Source organism: Liolophura sinensis, chromosome 3 (genome assembly GCF_032854445.1).
Source record: "Liolophura sinensis isolate JHLJ2023 chromosome 3, CUHK_Ljap_v2, whole genome shotgun sequence".
NCBI classification, from domain to species: Eukaryota; Metazoa; Mollusca; class Polyplacophora; order Chitonida; family Chitonidae; genus Liolophura; species Liolophura sinensis.
In genome coordinates, this window is record NC_088297.1 from 21,282,254 (window position 1) to 21,300,918 (window position 18,665).

At 38.7% G+C, this 18,665-nt stretch overlaps 1 protein-coding gene across 1 annotated transcript in view; it reads left to right on the forward strand.

The window, feature by feature from the left end:
• LOC135463631 (putative extracellular sulfatase Sulf-1 homolog) overlaps positions 1 to 16,682 on the forward strand; it is a 41,583-nt gene extending 24,901 nt beyond the window's left edge. The window contains 11 exon segments of the mRNA XM_064740976.1: positions 895 to 957; positions 1,875 to 2,055; positions 4,220 to 4,382; positions 6,735 to 6,839; positions 8,889 to 9,043; positions 9,852 to 9,997; positions 10,979 to 11,256; positions 13,642 to 13,784; positions 14,123 to 14,243; positions 15,157 to 15,214; positions 16,094 to 16,682. Coding sequence (XP_064597046.1) covers positions 895 to 957; positions 1,875 to 2,055; positions 4,220 to 4,382; positions 6,735 to 6,839; positions 8,889 to 9,043; positions 9,852 to 9,997; positions 10,979 to 11,256; positions 13,642 to 13,784; positions 14,123 to 14,243; positions 15,157 to 15,214; positions 16,094 to 16,202 — 1,522 coding nt within the window. The 3' untranslated portion in view covers positions 16,203 to 16,682.
• Positions 16,683 to 18,665: the final 1,983 nt, after the last annotated feature.

The following is an 18,665-nucleotide window of genomic DNA, read 5'->3' on the forward strand; positions in this document are numbered from 1 at the left end:
TCAGGTAAAACCACATGTATGGTCTGTGTTGACAACAGATGAATTACTTTATTGACCACATCAATACCAGAGATCAAATTATTGCACAGGATAAAATGTGAACAGATATTAAAGTAATGCTCTTGTCAAACTGATTGAGCTAACTGGAGCTCAGCAGGTATGTTACATCTATATGGTGGCCCTTTCTGATTACATGTATATTGTACTTCTTTATAAAAGTTTCTTATCCAACTGGTTGACCAAACTAGTGGTCAGCATATATGCTATGGTGGTTCAATCTGACTACATGTACATTGTGCATCAGTATTAAAGTCCCTTGTCCAACTGGTTGACCAATGTAGAGATCAGCAGGTATGCTATGGTGGTCCAGGCTGACTACATGTAGATTGTACTTCTGTATTAAAGTCGCTCTTGTCCCACTGGTTGACCAAACTAGCGGTCAGTGGGTATGCTCTAATGGTCCAGGCTGACTACATGTACATTCTACATCAGTATTAAAGTCTCTCTTGTCCAACTGGTTGACCAAACTAGAGGTCAGCAGGTATGCTGTGGTGGTCCAGGCTGACTAAATGTACATTCTACATCTGTGTTAAAGTCACTCTTGTCCAACTGGTTGACCAAACTAGAGGTCAGTGGGTATGCTCTAATGGTCAAGGCTGACTACATGTACATTGTTCAATCAGAATTAAAGTTAGGGTGTTCTCCAGATGACTGACCAAACGAGTGGTTAACAGATACATATATACTATGGTGTTCCAGCTTGACTTTGGAAATGGAAATTCCCGGCAGACATTTGTCGTATTTTTGACATCAAACTTTGCTGTTTGATAAATGCGTGTTCACATGCAAAACATTTGTGAAAATAACACACGCGTAAACCCTTTTTTCTTTCAGAAATGGGTTCAAGCTGAATCGTTTTAAGAAGGGCTGGAGAGACAGTGTCCTTTTGACCAGAGGGTGAGTGTGACTGTAACGTGGCCTTAACAGATCAGCATTCAAATCTGATTCAAAATACATGTACACCCAGTTTTAGCTTGCCTGTACTCATACTCTTAGCTTGTGTCCTACACCGAGCGTCGACATTCAGTGAGAGGGAAAGATGAAGAGGGGGGGGGGGGGGAGGGATTTTAGAAAGTATTTTATGTACGTTGTATTGAACTCAGGTTTTAGATACATGTGGAGTACAATAACACAAGGTGGGCACCTGCATATTATTTACGATAAAGTACAAAATTCACCAGTGAAGTGATTTGTGTATTAGGACCAATGTTAAGGTAAATGTTGGGGGTTGTCGTCTCCAAAAGTACTGCATGTATTCAACTGAGGTTTTACATATGTGAAAAGCACAATGACACGACAGGGGTTGTACCATCGTCGATGATCTGTATGCATATTAATTACTGTAAGTTGCCAAATTCATGACTTCAGTACTTTATGTATTGAGCTGAAGTTTTGCATTCACCTGTTATCTACTAGCGAGCACTTTTGTAGCCTCTCCACCAAATCTATGTCATCCTTGAGTCCAAGAAGTTTAAACTGTGTATTAAAATGCTTTGTGTCCTCTGAGCACTGATTAGTTCTTCTGGCACACATGACAGTTTTTTCTTATTCTTTTAGCCTGGCAGAAATTTTTTTAAATAAATAATTAAATAAAAAAACTTGCATTTATACTGTGAAATTGGCATAGCAAGTTGGTGTAGAAAAGCTGTTCACTAGAAAACTGAAATATTTCCTTAGAACAAGTTTGTTCTTTTTGTACTTTTTAGTGATTATATGTTGTGTCTGCGTCAACTGTCTAGATGGACGCAAATGTATAATTAAGATATTAATTTGACAATTTGGTAACATTTCTCTAATTATGATGTTCTTCATAGGAAAGTCACAAGAAAGAAGCTGTTGGGTATCATTAAAGCGGAAAAGAGGCGAATTTTCAGTAGACTGTCAGAGTTTGATGTTGAGAATTCCAACCTTCAGAATATTTTGTCCCCGCGAGAGTTTAAGCTGGTGAAGATGTGTCAACAAGATCAGTATCGTCCGCCGTGTAAGCCACTCCAGGTATGTACGTGTACACAGGCAGATTCGTCCCATTTTAAGGCCACACCAGGTATGTACATGTACACAGGCAGATTCGTTCCATTTTTAGGCCACACCAGGTATGTACACAGGCACATTCGTTCCATTTGAAGGCCACACCAGGTATGTACACAGGCAGATTCGCTCCACTTGAAGGCCATAACAGGTATGTACACAGGCAGATTCGCTTCATTGTAAGGCCATTCTAGGTATGTACACAGGCAGATTCATTCCATTTTAAGGCCACACCAGGTAGGTACATGTACACAGGCAGAAAAACTCCATTTTAAGGCCACTCCATGTATGTACATGTACATAGGCAGATTTGTTCCATTTTAAGGCCACTCCAGGTATGTACATGTACACAGGCAGATTCGTTCCATTTTAAGGCCACACCAGGTAGGTACATGTACACAGGCAGAAAAGCTCCATTTTAAGGCCACTCCATGTATGTACATGTACACAGGCAGATTCATTCCATTTTAAAGCCACTCCAGGTATGTACATGTACACAGGCAGATTCGTTCCATTTTAAGGCCACACCAGGTATGTACACAGGCAGATTTGTTTTATTTTAAGGCCACTCCAGGTATGTACATGTACACAGGCAGATTCATTCCATTTTAAGGCCACACCAGGTATGTACACAGGCAGATTCATTCCATTTGAAGGCCACACCAGGTATGTACACAGGCAGATTTGCTTCATTGTAAGGCCATTCCAGGTGTATACACAGGCAGATTCGCTCCATTTGAAGGCCACACCAGGTATGTACACAGGCAGATTAGCTTCAGTGTGAGGCCACACCAGGTATGTACACAGGCAGATTCGCTCCATTGTAAGGCCACACCAGGTATGTACACAGGCAGATTAGCTTCAGTGTGAGGCCACATCAGGTATGTACACAGGCAGATTCGCTCCATTTTAAGGCCACACCAGGTATGTATACAGGCAGATTCGCTCCATTTGAAGGCCACACCAGGTATGTACACAGGCAGATTAGCTTCAGTGTGAGGCCACACCAGGTATGTACACAGGCAGATTCGCTCCATTGTAAGGCCACACCAGGTATGTACACAGGCAGATTAGCTTCAGTGTGAGGCCACACCAGGTATGTACACAGGCAGATTCGCTCCATTTTAAGGCCACACCAGGTATGTATACAGGCAGATTTGCTCCATTTTAAGGCCACACCAGGTATGTATGCAGGCAGATTTGCTCCATTTGAAGGCCAAAGTAGGTATGTACACAAGCAGATTCACTTGATTTTTAGGCCACACCAGATCTGTACACAAGCGGATTCACTTCAGTTTAAGGCTACACCAATTTTAATTGTTGTTTTATGGGCAGAATAAATCTTTCTTCAGTGTCGAAGGAGGGTATGAAAAGAAAAACACGACTGAGTTATGGAAATTGTAAACTATGCCTGGCAAGTTTTCCTGTTGAAGACATTGATTTGACCGGAAAACCTTTAAAAAAATCATAAAAAAGTATCAAGATTTGACAAAGTAAAAGCTGGGTTTTCAGTTTTTTATTCCTTTTTGTGGATTTTTAGTGTTGGCTTACCAGTGAAACAACAAACTAAAGTTGGTGTCAAATAATAAGACGTCTTTAAAATGTCAGCACATTGAGATGTTTGCCATATTTCACCGAATCATTTTGAAAACAGATTCAATGTTTCTCAGGTTATGAGACCATGTTTGGCTGTTTTGTTAATATTGTGGACAGAGTTTTCCCTCAAAACTATATGTTGAGCAATAATGAATCCATCCTTTGTAGTTTGTTGTGGGAGGATATTGTGACGGGCTGCAGGTTTAAAGTTTTCCTTCATGTTTAACATCAAAGTAATATGTAGGTGTTATAAGTAATTGTTTTGTGTTAATAAGCATTTTAAAAATAAAATGTTCATCATTAGCAGCAAAATTTTTATAGCCTTTTCGTAATTTGTGCCCCATGTCTTGAGATCTGTTATTTTTTTTCTTTGCCAAGAACAAAAATAAAGACGTAAATAAATAAATCGACAGAAATAGATTGAAAGTCCGAGTTTGAAAACAGTCTAGACTGGTATTTCATTTATGGCAAATCTTAATCCTTCTTAACGCTAACACTACCCGAAAATTTATTTGTTTGGTTTTCTTCTGGACAGGAATTCGAGTGTAGGACGTTAGAGTCAGGAGATTTGCACCTGTCCAGGTGTGGTGAGAGTACAGAGAACAGGAAGTTGAGAATCCAGAGTGACACCTGTATTTGCCCTGAGTTCAGCAACATGACGGAGCCACTTGACGGCCCAGGCATTCTCCACAACTCAGGTATTAACGAACATTTATTTGGAGTTCCTTGAAACTTACAAGCTTATGTCCAAGCTTAAATGTAAGTGCCTGACATTTTTTAAAACACTCTTTTGGAGACCTGTATTCATTATTGTCCATTTTATAAAATATATTGACGTCTACTCAGTTGGGGTTGGGGGAGAGACTCCATGGCTGAAATGACCCAGGAGCCGCTCACCAATGCGGTCGTTGCGAGTTCAACTCCAGCTCATGCAGGCTTCCGTAAATGGGAAGGTCTTCCAGCAACCTGCCAACAGCCGTGGGTTTTCCCCAGACTTGGTCATAAAAGTAAAAATATTCTTGAGTAGGGCATAAAACACTAATTAAATAGAAAAATGTACCCTTTGGGGGGAGGGCATGAGGGGGGATGCATTACATTGAAACATGGTTACTACTTTAGCAAGCAATATCTTTAAAGTGATCATAAGGTTTTCCACTTAAGCTGAATTAAGTAATAAAGTAGTATTCCAGAAATGTTCCAAAAATACTTTTAAAAATTCTACACCACTTACCAACAAAATAAACAGCAAACAGTCGTCAGTACCTAGCCACTCCTTTTTGGTGATGCCATTTAGCCACATTACAGCTATCTAGAGTCACAAAACCTAGGAAATCTCCCGTACCCATCTGTATTAAACGATCTGACGAGAAAATACAGACAAAAATGCCTGATATCCAACCAAACACTATCAGCTTTGTTCCGTGTTTAAAGGGCCCGTGTTTCTCTTAGTTTGGCACTTGGTCAGGGCGATGTTCGAGGACCCAAGCTGATTGATAACAGCCTCTTTCATTCACATTTTTGGAAGATATTTTCGTGATAAATCTGACTTTGCTGTGGAAAAATAATGCAACGTCACAGTATTATTTTTCAAAATCACTCTCCTGGGGCAGTTTTCTTGCCAGCTCACCCTGACAAGTTACTGTGGTATCCTGCCCAACATGTACGCATTGTGACATGAGCAGCCGTTTCCTGCTCAGTTTCCTGCTGATAAATGTGTAGTCCAAAATTCATCATTTTAACACTTAAACTAACTGCAAAATTGAATTTATAGCATTGATATCTGTCTATCCACTATAAGAAACCACTCTGACAATCGAGAGCTTATAGGTTTTTAGATGTGACTGCCAATTATTATGTGATGCTTTCAGTACTACTGATTGTCCAAGTTCATAAGGGCTTCTACAACATGTCTACTCGGAGTGAATTGTCCGACAGTGCCATCCATATCCCCAAAGCTAAATTTCATCTTCTTGGCTTTCAAAACGTTATCAAATTTTTCATGTATTTTTCTGTGATAACTGTGTCCTATATCATTTGTTCTATGTATATATAGTGGCAGACTTTATGTTCACTTTCATATTTATTACAACAATTTCAATTTCCTTAACAATGTTAGGTGGCCTCCGTGGCCAAGGTGTTAGCATGCTAACATGTTAGCATGTTTGTTCAAGTCCAGCTCATGCTGGCCTCCTATGTGGTCACACATGGGAAGGTCCATCTGCCACCTGTGGATTCTTTCGGGCTTTGCCCGGTTTCCTCCCACCATATTGCTGGTCGCTGTCATATAAGTGAAATATTTTTAAATACTAATCAAGTAAATAAATAAATGTACTTGGGTCAAGTAACCATGGTGCAGTACTTAATGTATGATGTGTACAATAATCAGTGGAGATTTTACCAGTTTCTCTGAAGAGTAGTTTTCAGAAATGTTGGGAACAATTATCAAGCTTGAATTTCAGTTATTCCTTATCAAAGTTTGTCAGACTGGAAACATGCTTCTCGTGCATTACAACAGAACAATGTTCAGTTCAGTTTGGGCCAGAGTCACTGGAGTCACCGGAGTCACCAATATTTAGGAAGAGGCACTCCGGTTCCATGAACCGATACATGTAAACAACAGCTCCAAAATGACATGCAAGTCTATACATGATTGCTGTTTTGAATTTAGATTTGTTTAAAAATAATTACATGTATTTTAATTCACAAATTTTTGAGTTTGCAACAGCGCCAAGTTTGCACAGATGTCTTGTACAGTGTTAATCTAATAAACGTGAAATTCAAGGGTGAAAATGTGTTTAAATCTCTTTTGAATTGTGAATAAAGAGACAGCAATTCCAGATAAAGTTTTCAGAGGTCCAGTGATAACAATTTCAATTTTCAGCTTTTTTTATTCATGTATATTGGATAAAAGCCTGAATCATTTCTGTGAATATGATGAAGGTTTGGTAGAAGGATTTTGACGGTGTTAACATCAAGGAAAAGGAGCAACTTTCATGGAAGACCAAGAACTTTATAATGAAAGTCTGTTTGACCAATTATTCTTGTGACAGATATTCGTGCTAATTTAATTCGGAAAAGGCGGTCGCTGATACATCACAATTTCAACTCTGCCCAGATTCCGTTCCGTGAAACCCGTCTCACAGCGCCCCCTGTAGGTAGGAAGTTGAACCATTTCTGGCTGTGCTTCTGTGGTGGGCTTCATTGGTTGATTTTGTTGGGTGACCTTGAACCTTTCTAATCTCAAGAGAATGTCAAGTTCATTTGTGTATAAATATATATATTGTTTGAGCCTGGATCACATATCAGATTGATCAGATGTTTGTGTCAGTACGGTATGCCATTACCTAGTGCAAGAGATCAAATCAAGGAGTGTTGTGTCAAGCATTTATTTACAAAATGTCTGGACAATTTTTCTGTTCACTGTTCGACCTTGAAAACGATTCAGTGCCATTGGTTATAAGTCAACAGCAAACAGCTCTACCAGTATGAACATAAAACATGTATCACAGTATTAAAAGAGCTGTTGTGCTACATAGGATTAGGTGCCCTTGAAAACTTGCTACAAATCTGTTTGTAAATATAGCATGTGGCTTGAAACAAGTGCATGCCAACACAGTGTATTTGTTTTTAAAACAGTTGCCCTTTCCATTGACAGAACTCCAGGCATTGTGGTTGTTTATGTAGGTTTTGTTTGCATTTTACTGGCATGACATTGCTATGGTGGCTGGAATTTGCGGCTTTTTTTACAACTCTTGAGATTTGATTAAAAGGCATTTTGGTATGCTGTTTATGCCAGAAGCATTTGATGAAAGAAAAATGTTGCATTGTTTTGTTGGTTTTGCATCAGCTTTTTCTATTGATATGGCTTTTGGTGGTAATTTACCCTATTGTATTACATTGACACAATCCTGAGGTATGAAGGTGACTGGGTCATGAAGCAAAGTAGGTCATGTACATGTAGATGTAGTAAACTGGGTCATGTAGTAAACTGGGTCATGTCGTAAATTGGGTCATGAAATAAACTGGGTCATGAAATAAACTGGGTCATGAAATAAACTGGGTCATGAGTAACATAAAGGCCATATAAAGATTCTATAATTAAAGCTACATGTAGCATTATCTTTATACTTCGTTTTTTATTGGGTGTTTAATATCAGAGCTTTCAAATATAAGAGTCCGGTCGAAACCCACAGCCGTCCACAGGTTGCTGACAGACCTTCCCACATAAGACAAGAGGAGAAGCCAGCATGAGTTGAAGTTGAATTCACAGAATACGCATTTGTGAGAGGCTCCTGAGTCATTATGCTGCACCAGCGTGCTATCCACTGTATCTGATATCATCTGTATTAACAAGACCAGGGGTGAAATGGCCATCTTGATGCTATTACTTTTTGTTGGTGATAGGCCATATACAGATCAGCTCAGTGTTGGTCTACTGTGACTATGATGAAGATATGATAGGGGTTCATGATAGGGGCTCATGATAGGGTTCATGATTAGAGGGTTCATGATAGGGGTTCATGATAGGGGTTCATGATTAGGGGGTTCATGATAGGGGTTCATGATAGGGGTTCATGATTAGGGGGTTCGTGATTAGGGGGTTCATGATAGGGTTCATGTTTCAGTCTGGTGTCTTCACCATAAAGGAGTTTAATACGATACTGGATTGGCCACTTTGGAGAGTGGACTGTTGCAAGGAGACACCATTGCGATCTAACACAAATGATGCAGAAAGCACTGATAAACCCCAGACTTAGGTGGTTAATTTTCATTATTGTATATATACGCCTTAGTTAAAATGGATCAGCTTTTGTATTGATATGGCTTTTGGTGGTAATTTACCCTGTTGTATTACATTGACACAATCCTGAGGTATGAAGGTAACTGGGTCATGAAGCTAAGTAGGTCATGTACATGTAGATGTAGTAAACTGGGTCATGTAGGAAACTGGGTCATGAATTGCCCTACTGTGTCATAAAGCAACAACATAATGGCACAAAGGGACATGACCTTGATATTACATTGAAACTCGAGATTCTTGCATCGCATGATATTTTGGCTGGAGGAGTTTCTTGTAACATGGTTTTTGTTTCCGGACTACAAAATTCTGTGACATTTTATTTTCAGGAATTTCATCATTGCTTGGTGACTGCTTCATGTACATGTATCAGTTGTGTAATTATATAGCTTGCCGTGTGTTTCAGGACTAGAGGGTTACATGGAAAAATGTAGAGTTTTGCCAAACAACAGTGTACAGTGTGAGCGGGAGCTGTACAGAAGTGTGGTAGCCTGGAAGGACCATAAAGACAGAGTGGATGAGATGATACAGTTTTACAAACAGAAGCTTGAGAATCTCAAGGTGTGCAGCTTGGATCCCTTAGTGTACTAGAGCTAGTGTTTTCACTGGTCTCAAGATAGTTATTTCAGTGTGGGATATTCATTGATTGATGTGTTTCCTGGTAATGATGACAGGTGGTGTATTCAGTGACCTTGTTTCCAGAGATCTTGGGACTTCTTTTTTGGGTGACAAAAAAGTGATGGATGATGTTCATGCAGTTTGGCATGAAGTTTTCAGGAGACAATTTGCTTTCAACGAGTGTGACATACGTCAAAGCTGAGAGCATTTATCAGTAACTCGCCAAGGTTGGTGAATTTTTCTGGGCACTCTGGTTTCCTCCACGCATAAAAGTGACCACCATTGTAATAAGGGTGAAAAACTCAGAGTATTTTGGGTATTATGTGTCAGTCAGATAAATTAATAAATACTCAGCTTATATAGTTGAACATTGGTCAAGTTCATGAGTGGAACAAAGCAGGCAGCACCCAGAAGAAAACATTGTACCATGCCAAGTACCTGTTACAATCCTGTCCCTGGGATCACCAGTGATCTTAAGTCAAGATTTCAAATCCCATTTTCAGTTGTTATTTCTTATGTAACAAGGTCAATATATTTGCTTGACAATGTAAATTCTGAGGACTTTATTGCAAACCAAATTTCCGCTAAAATATGTAAAGGAGCATACCAAGTATGATGACTGAAATTTGACTGAGTCTAAATATAACATTGTGATCCAGGGGCTGGGCCTAAAGCAGCCACCAAATGTTAATCGATTCAGAAACATTAATCCCGTCACAAATGTTTTGGATATTTGATACTTTTTACTCAGGGAATTCGGAAACATTTGAAGAAAAAACGTCCGGCAAAAGAATTTTCAGTCCACCATCTGGATGATATGTTGGACGAGCCAACCAGGGAGATGGCATTGACCAATCAGAATGAAGATGGAGAATGCCAGTGTTTCAAGAGGGAAGGGTAAGCCTATCAGACTTGTGATTCGAATCTGCGTCTTAAAGGTCTTGGGTTCTTTCTGGTGTATTTGTTTTGAGGGTCATGCCTAGGTCAGTTAGAAATTTTGTGCGATTGGTAGAAAAGATTAGGCATTTATCGAAGTAGTAAATCAGTGATCTTGAGATATAGTTTGATTAAAGCTCCTTATCCTGAGTATTTTTCCTGTAGACGGCTTGTTTTACACTCTGAGGAAACTTCTGAAGCAAAAAGACATCTAAAACTTTTCTTTATTGTGTACTTTGGGGCTTCTGTGGCCGAGGTGGTTGCGCTGTGACCTAGGAGCATTTCATCAATACGGTTGCTGTCAGTTCAAGTCCAGCTGATACTGGCTTCCTCTCGGGCCGTACATGGGAAGGTTTGTCAAAAGCCTACAGATGGTCGTGGATTTCCCCAGAGCTTTGCCGGGTTTCCTCCCGCCATAATGCTGTCTGCCATCATATAAGTGAAATTGGCATTACAGCCAGGGAATAATGAGGTTGATGCATTACAGCCAGGGAATAATGAGGTTGATGCATTACAGCCAGGGAATAATGAGGTTGATGCATTACAGCCAGGGAATAATGAGGTTGATGCATTGCAGCCAGGGAATAATGAGGTTGATGCACTACAGCCAAGGAATAATATTAACCCATGCCACAGCTATAGATTTATCATAGTGGGAGAAGCCAACTCTTGTGATGGCCCAGGCATACTGTATGACCAGATAAAAACAAGCATTGTGGGATTCACATTTTGTATATTTGTGATTTTTTATTCATTTATTGCGTGAAGTAGCAAAAGTGTATTACCAGACCCAGTGTTTTTGCAATCCGTTTACAATAATAGTGCCTCAGAAGTCAAAGTTAGGACGTGGAAACATTCAAATTCTGTTTTGTCAGGTAAAGTGCCAGACGTTCAATACAATGTTTATAATTTGCTGATAAGCAGCGACTTTAAATTTCTCAGGGAAGATGAGGAATTTGAGGAGCACGAGGTCGAGTACGGCGTTCCTGGGGTAGATGATGATTTTGAAGATGGAGAAGACGAAGAGGAAGACGAGGTTGATATTTTTGGAGAAGATGGCATGGAAACTTTCAACCGACGTAAAAACTCAAGGAATCGAAAAGACAAATTCAGGCGCAGGAGACGAAAGTTGAAGAAGAAGGTCCATGGTTGTCAGTCATCTTATATGAACTGTTTTACACATGACGACAAGCACTGGAAGACACCACCATACTGGAACGGTAAGCGTCTGGGTGATGAACTGTAAATTGGTCTGTGGGTGATGGGTGACAAACTGTAAATTGGTCTTTGGGTGATGAATTGTAAATTTGTCTTTGGGTGATGAACTGTTTTACATTGGTAAATTGTCCTACATGAAATGTTTTACACTGGTAAATTGTCCTACATGAAATGTTTTAAGCATTGCCAGCAAGGTCATTACCAATGTCATTTGTCCTATATGAACTGTTTTACACATGACTGAGCATGGAGTACATACTATACTGGAACTGAGTCTTTGGGTGATGAACTGTTTTACACGAGGTAATCGTCCTACATGAAATGTTTCACTGGAATGGTAAGTGACTTGGATCATATTGTCCATGAACTGTTGTACACTGGCAAGTCGTCCAGTATAAACTGTTTTACACATGTCAACAAGTATTGGAGAACTCCACCGTACTGGAATGGTAAGTTATTTGGAACGTGCTGGCCATGAACTGTTTCACACTGGCAAGTCGTCCAGTATAAACTGTTGTACACACGTCAACGATCATTGGAGAACTCCACTGTACTTGAACGGTAAGTTATTTGGGTCGTGCTGGCCATGATCTGTTGTACGTTGGCAAGGTGTCCAGTATAAACTGTTTTACACATGTCAACAAACATTGGAGAACTCCACCGTACTTGAACGGTAAGTTATTTGGGTCGTGCTGGCCATGATCTGTTGTACGTTGGCAAGGTGTCCAGTATAAACTGTTTTACACATGTCAACAAACATTGGAGAACTCCACCGTACTTGAACTGTAAGTTATTTGGGTCGTGCTGGCCATGATCTGTTGTACGTTGCAAGGTGTCCAGTATAAACTGTTTTACACATGTCAACAAACATTGGAGAACTCCACCATACTTGAACTGTAAGTTATTTGGGTCATGCTGGCCATGATCTGTTGTACACTGGCAAGGTGTCCAGTATAAAATGCCTTACACATGTCAACAAACATTGGAGAAGCCAACATACAGGAATCGTAAGAATCATTAGTCGTGAACACTGCTAAATCGTCCTATATGAACTGTTTTACACTGGACAAAAAGCATTGGAGAACAACATTATACTGGAATTGTGTCTTGAGCCATTTTAGATAGGTATAGATATTCGTTGGCCATATTGGATAGGTTAGAATCCAGAACATTAATGGATGGCTAAGTCTTGGATATTAATGGATGGTAAAAACCGTTAGCCACATAGGATGAGTAAAAATCTTTAGCCAGATTGGATGGGTAAAAGCCTTTAGCCACATAGGATGGTAAAAGTCTTCCAATGTATCGGATGGTTGAGAGTCTTGGACGGCATGGGATACATGCATGTAAGTCTTCAGATACACCCTAAAAGACCTAAAATTTTGTCCACAGAAGTGCGTTTTTGGAGACAAAGAAATGTCACAATACATTCTGCTGAAACTGTGGATGGTTGTGGGTTTCCCCATATTTCCTGTTCCCTCCCAAAATAATGCTGGCCAAGGTCGTATAAGTGAAATGTTGTTGAGTACGAGGTAAACATGAGCTGGACTCACAGTGAGCGCATTGGTGAGAAGCTTCTGGGACATAGCGCCATCACTATGGTGGGAGGCAACTCACAGCGAGCGCATTGGTGAGAAGCTTCTGGGACATAGCGCCATCACTATGGTGGGAGGCAACTCACAGCGACCGCATTGGTGAGAAGCTTCTGGGACATAGCGCCATCATTATGGTGGGAGGCAACTCACAGCGACCGCATTGGTGAGAAGCTTCTGGGCCATAGCGATGATCTGGCATGCTAACCACCTCAGCCACAGAGGTCCCTCAACAGTTTTAGGATATTTTAGATAAGAGTTTATGATCTTATTGCAGTTAAAAGATAGTTGACCCAGTTTGAAACATACTGTAAATCTTCAACCATTTCAAAGACTGTAGGACATTTTTCACTGGAATTTATGAATACATTTGTTGTAATGGCAATAAAAATGATTTGTTTGTGTTACTATGGGTTCATAAACTGTGCAAATTATTTCTCTGTACTCCATTGTTGTCTCAGAATGTTTCAAAATATCGGTTTTAGAGGTGCTTGAAAAAGGTTGAAGAATTATGGTTGTTGTGGGGCATTGTAGGATGTCTTTGAGATGTATGGAAACAATGGGAGTGTTGGTAAGTGGTATTGTAACATTGTGGTTGTAGCTACTAGGAATCACCTTTTGGCATGTCCAAGATAATGATGAAAGTTCTGGTCAGCTACAAGCTGACGAATTTTGTAAATACCTTGTCTTTGTCTTCTTCCAGATGGCCCATTCTGTTTTTGCTCTAACTCTGGTCAGCTACAAGCTGACGAATTTTGTAAATTTTGTAAATACCTTGTCTTTGTCTTCTTCCAGATGGCCCATTCTGTTTTTGCCCTAACTCTGGTAACTGTACCTATTGGTGTATAAGGACCATCAATGAGACCCACAACTTCCTCTACTGTGAATTCATTACCAAATTCATCAGCTTTTACAACATGACCGAAGACCCTCATCAGGTTTGTAATCATTTCTATTTGTTAGCCTGTACGTCTTTAATGATTTGGCTTGCAGAACTGAATAATGGGAGACTTGAGGACAAGCTACACAAAAGGTCCCAATCGCAGAAGAACACACCGTTTTCTCCTGTGATGTTGTACTAACTTTGTATTACATACAGGTACATGTAGGTGTTCGATGAGCACACTTACCTGTACACCACTATTAAGTGTGAAGAACAAAAATAATAATAAGTACATATGAGTGCACAAGTTCCTTATTAGTTCTTCGTGGAAGAAATGGGAACTACGTGTTTAGATTTATACTCTCAAGAAGAAACATTTACTTTCATTTTCAGCTGCGGAACGCCGTCCATGATCTGAACTACGGAGTTTTACAACAACTTCACGAACAGCTAAATGAACTGCGAGTGTGTAAGGGAGCGAAACAATGCAGTCATCGAAGCAGGGAGAAAAATGGTAAACAGTTTCATCAGTACACTGAAACACTGGCAAGGTTTTAATATGTATGTCCATGTACCTTAATTTCTCAACCTTTTCAACCACCTCTGCAACCAGTATTTTGAAGCATTCTGAGAGAACTATGGGGTGTAGTGAAATAATTTACACAGATTTATGAGGCTTACATCTTAAGGGGCACAAATAAGTCATCTTTAGTGTCATTTTCGTGACAGTTGTTGTATAAATTCCACTTAAAAAAGTGCTTTAGTGGTTGAAAAGGTTGAAGATTTACAGTGGTGCGTTGGAAGTCCGTCCTGCAACAAGGAGGCACATTACATGCACTCTAAGAATTCCTTTGTCGTCATATGAGTGAAAAATTGTCAAGTACAACGTTAAACCCTAAGCACAAACTCACTCACTCTAAATGTGAAGGATCGATTTCTTCTTCCATGATGCAATAGCCATTCCGATTTGTAAACATGGAATACACTAAATGATAATAAATTTCGTCCATGACTAACTTGCTCATTTTTCCAGATTGTGAGAGTTCTGTTGATCATAGAACAGTGCTTTAAGGTTTGTTTAGATGGTAAGATTATACCCTAGTGGAAAAGTGAACATTTCAGCACCAAAACTAATATTTTGTGACATTTATCGGCCTCTCAAAATACACTTTTGTGGCCAAAATTGTAGGTCAATTAGGACAGCTCAAAATGAATAGGTTTGTTCTGAGCTCCTATATCAATTGAAGTGCTAAATGGCCTGAACCTATCACATACTTCTTGTTAATGAGATTTCAATGGGTTCAATAAAACTCAGAAGATGTCAAATGTATCAAGTCCTATCAATTCTAGAAAACCCCCAGTGTGTTGTATTAAAGAAGTGCAAAGTAAGGTAAAAAATTTTACCTGTATTGTAATCTTTGTTACAGGTAAAGGAAAGCACCATAGGCACCACAATCGACATGAGAAAGGAAGTCTTCATGGACGGTAAGATCTTCTTAATTATTTTATACATGTAGCAGTGGAAAATCTCTTATAAGATTTGTATGTATTTGACTGATGATTAATGCTGCACTCAGGAGTGGCTAGATAGAAACCCAACTAATTGTACTGTAAATCTTCAAGCTCTGCAGCACATTATTTAGTGGAATTTCTGCATTCATATATTATGATAATAGTGATAAAAATGATCTGTTTGTGTCATTAAAAACACAAGCTTCGCAAAACTGTGTGGCGTTCAGCATGAAGGGGATAGCGTAACAACTCGATGACCCGTATCGGTATAATGGCTTGGGCGGGGTAGCTTACTTGCCTTAAGGCCTCTCAGTGAAGCAACACTAGATAAAAGAGTAGTGGAAATCCATCCTGCAAAACAAGGAGGCACATGACATACACCCTAAGGATTCCTTCGTGGTCATATGACTGAAAAATTGTTAAGTACGACGTTAAACCCCAAGCATTCACTCACTCACTCACTCACAAAACTGTGGAAAATATTTCTCAACACACCATAGCTCTCCCTAAATATGTCAAAATATAGGTTGCAGAGGGGATTACAAGGGTTGAAGAATTGGGGTAGGTGCAGTGGGGAAAAATTATTCCACAGATTATTTATAAAGCGTTTTAAATTTTGATTTTAAGCTTTAAGTTGAGTAAATTTGCCATATCAAGCGATGTAGATTATATTGTCCATGTTTGTACATGTTTTATTCCTTTATTTAAGAAAACAGAAATAAATTCTGAACTACTGTTGCTTGAACGTTCACTCTTGTCCTTGAATTTGACCAACAAATGCTGATGTTTTCATTCGCATATGTTTAGTAGTTTTACGTTTTTTTTTCGCATTATTTCCTTTTTGTTTTCCAGGTCATTTTCAAGATCAGAGTACAATGGACGATGGCATCGCTCTGACTCAGGAATATGGTCTGAAAGCTTCTCAGACCACAAAAGAGCTCTTCGGAACTTTGGGAGATAATTCTTACAGTGATCGTCTAGTGATATTAGTAACAAGCTACTTTCACTGTGTTGTTCGACATGAACTCTGTGTTGTGTGAACAGCTGCCGAACATGGGTCTGTGTTCACGATATCGTTACTGAATCTTGAACAAGCTTGGATTCCACCGATTTGTCTCGCCCATCAAGAAGTGCATTTTTAATTCAGTTAAATTTTGCTTTTTAATTCTTTTCTTTTTTTTTTCTCTAGGTGGGGCTGTTTTTACAGACACAAAGCATTGCAGACTTTTGTTAGCTTCATATTTGTTAAATGAACAAATAATTGTTATTTGTGATGAATTATTAAATGTGGACAGAATTTTGTTTTCATGGCATAATATTTTACTTGAGACACAAAGAACAAGAGAGCCAAGAAGTCATTTGCATATTTATAAATTCTGAAAGACTTGATGTTTAATTGTTTGAAATTTTAATATTGTGAAACATTCATGATTTCGTTTTTTGGGGGTATAGGGAGGGGAGTGGAGTGGGGAGTGGAGGTGGGTGAGGGCTCCATTGAAGATTTCAGTTTCCTTGCTTTTCTTTTTTTTTTTTGTCTTTGTTTTATTGCATGCTTGGCCTTGACTTTAAGATCACACATGTAGAACCACCAAAGTGTTCTTGTATTTGTATCTGTAACTTATGATGGTAATGCCCTTTACACATTTAACATTACTCTTTGATCATCGTCATTTATTATTCCTGGCAATGTACTAGCAATGTACTATGTATTTTTGTCTTGAGGAAATCTGTCTTGGTTTGTTTCATGTAGGCAACATTTTAATGCACAACAATAGATTATAAAACATTTTGCTTTGTAACGTATTTATAATATGGACGTGTTGAGTTCGGAATAGTGTTTGACACGATATAAGCAATGCAAGCACTTTCTGTAACTTGGCTGTTTGAGGATGGATACCATGTGAAAAATATTGATAGTTGATAGGTCATTTATTTTGAATACCGCTGGATTGACCAACTGGCTAAAATGCATCTGATAAATTTATTGCAAGATTATGATGCAGATATCATGGGAATGCAAATTTCAATTTGGAAAAGGGAAATTTGAGAAGGAAAGACCAACGGAGGTGTCACAAAATTTAATCTGAATTTTATATCGTAACGAAATTTGAATGCCTTGCAGATGTTCCACAGCACTTTGTCAGTGATAAAGTTCATATTAAAGTCAGCTTTAGCTTGATTACAATAATTGAAATTTTACTCTAGGTAATTGGAAATTTAACAAGCTACATAAAGATGTCTGTATTGTAGTAACTGATTTCTGTTGTAACACTACCATACTTTGGCAATATCTAAAGTGTTTACCATGAACACACATACATTAAAAATCTGTTGTAGCACTAAAAGTGCTTTTGCACTTCCAAAGTGTTTCTCCCATGAAAACACATACACTGAAAATCTGTTGTAACACTACCATACTTTGACAATATCTAAAGTGTTTACCATGAGCACACGTACATTAAAAATCTGTTGTAGCACTAACAGTGCTTTTGCACTTCCAAAGTGTTTCTTCCATGAAAATGCATACACTGAAAATCTGTTGTAACACTACCATACTTTGGCAATATCTAAAGTGTTTACCATGAGCACACATACATTAAAAATCTGTTGTAGCACTAAAAGTGCTTTTGCACTTCCAAAGTATTTCTCCCATGAAAACACATACACTGAAAATCTGTTGTAACACTACCATACTTTGGCAATATCTAAAGTGTTTACCATGAGCATGCATACATTAAAAATCTGTTGTAGCACTAACAGTGCTTTTGCACTTCCAAAGTGTTTCTCCCATGAAAACACATACACTGAAAATCTGTAGTAGTACTAAAAGTGCTTTTGCAGTACCTAAGTGTCTCCCATGAGCACACACACACTGAAAATCTGTTGTAACACTGAAAGTGCTTTTGCAGTACAAAGTGTCTCCCATGGGCACACACACTGAAAAGTGTGACGTCGTTCATGAAAGACAAGAGTACTCAAACGATAGCTTTGGACTGCTTTGTTATAAGCAGGAAGGAGTTTTCGAAGTCCCTCATGATGAGGAATCGTTCCCTGACCTACATGTAGGTTCACCAAAAAACTAACCATGCAAGTTAATATGATATGGCTTTTTGTAACATAATCAAAAACACACATCCAGCATTAATATGATAATTAGCTATGGTTTTAAAATGACTGTTGTCCATCTATATATATATATATATATATATATATATATATATATATATATATATATATAATTCTTGAATTAATTACTCGGGATTAGTGTGACATTGTTGGCAATTATAGATTATTAAGATATGTTTAGATATGAATGTTAGCAAATCTAGATTTAATCGCCAATGGGCAATAATGTAGAGTTTATATACTTCCTTGATATAAATTGTAAACCTTATAATAGCGTGAAGATAGTCCAAGATCCCGA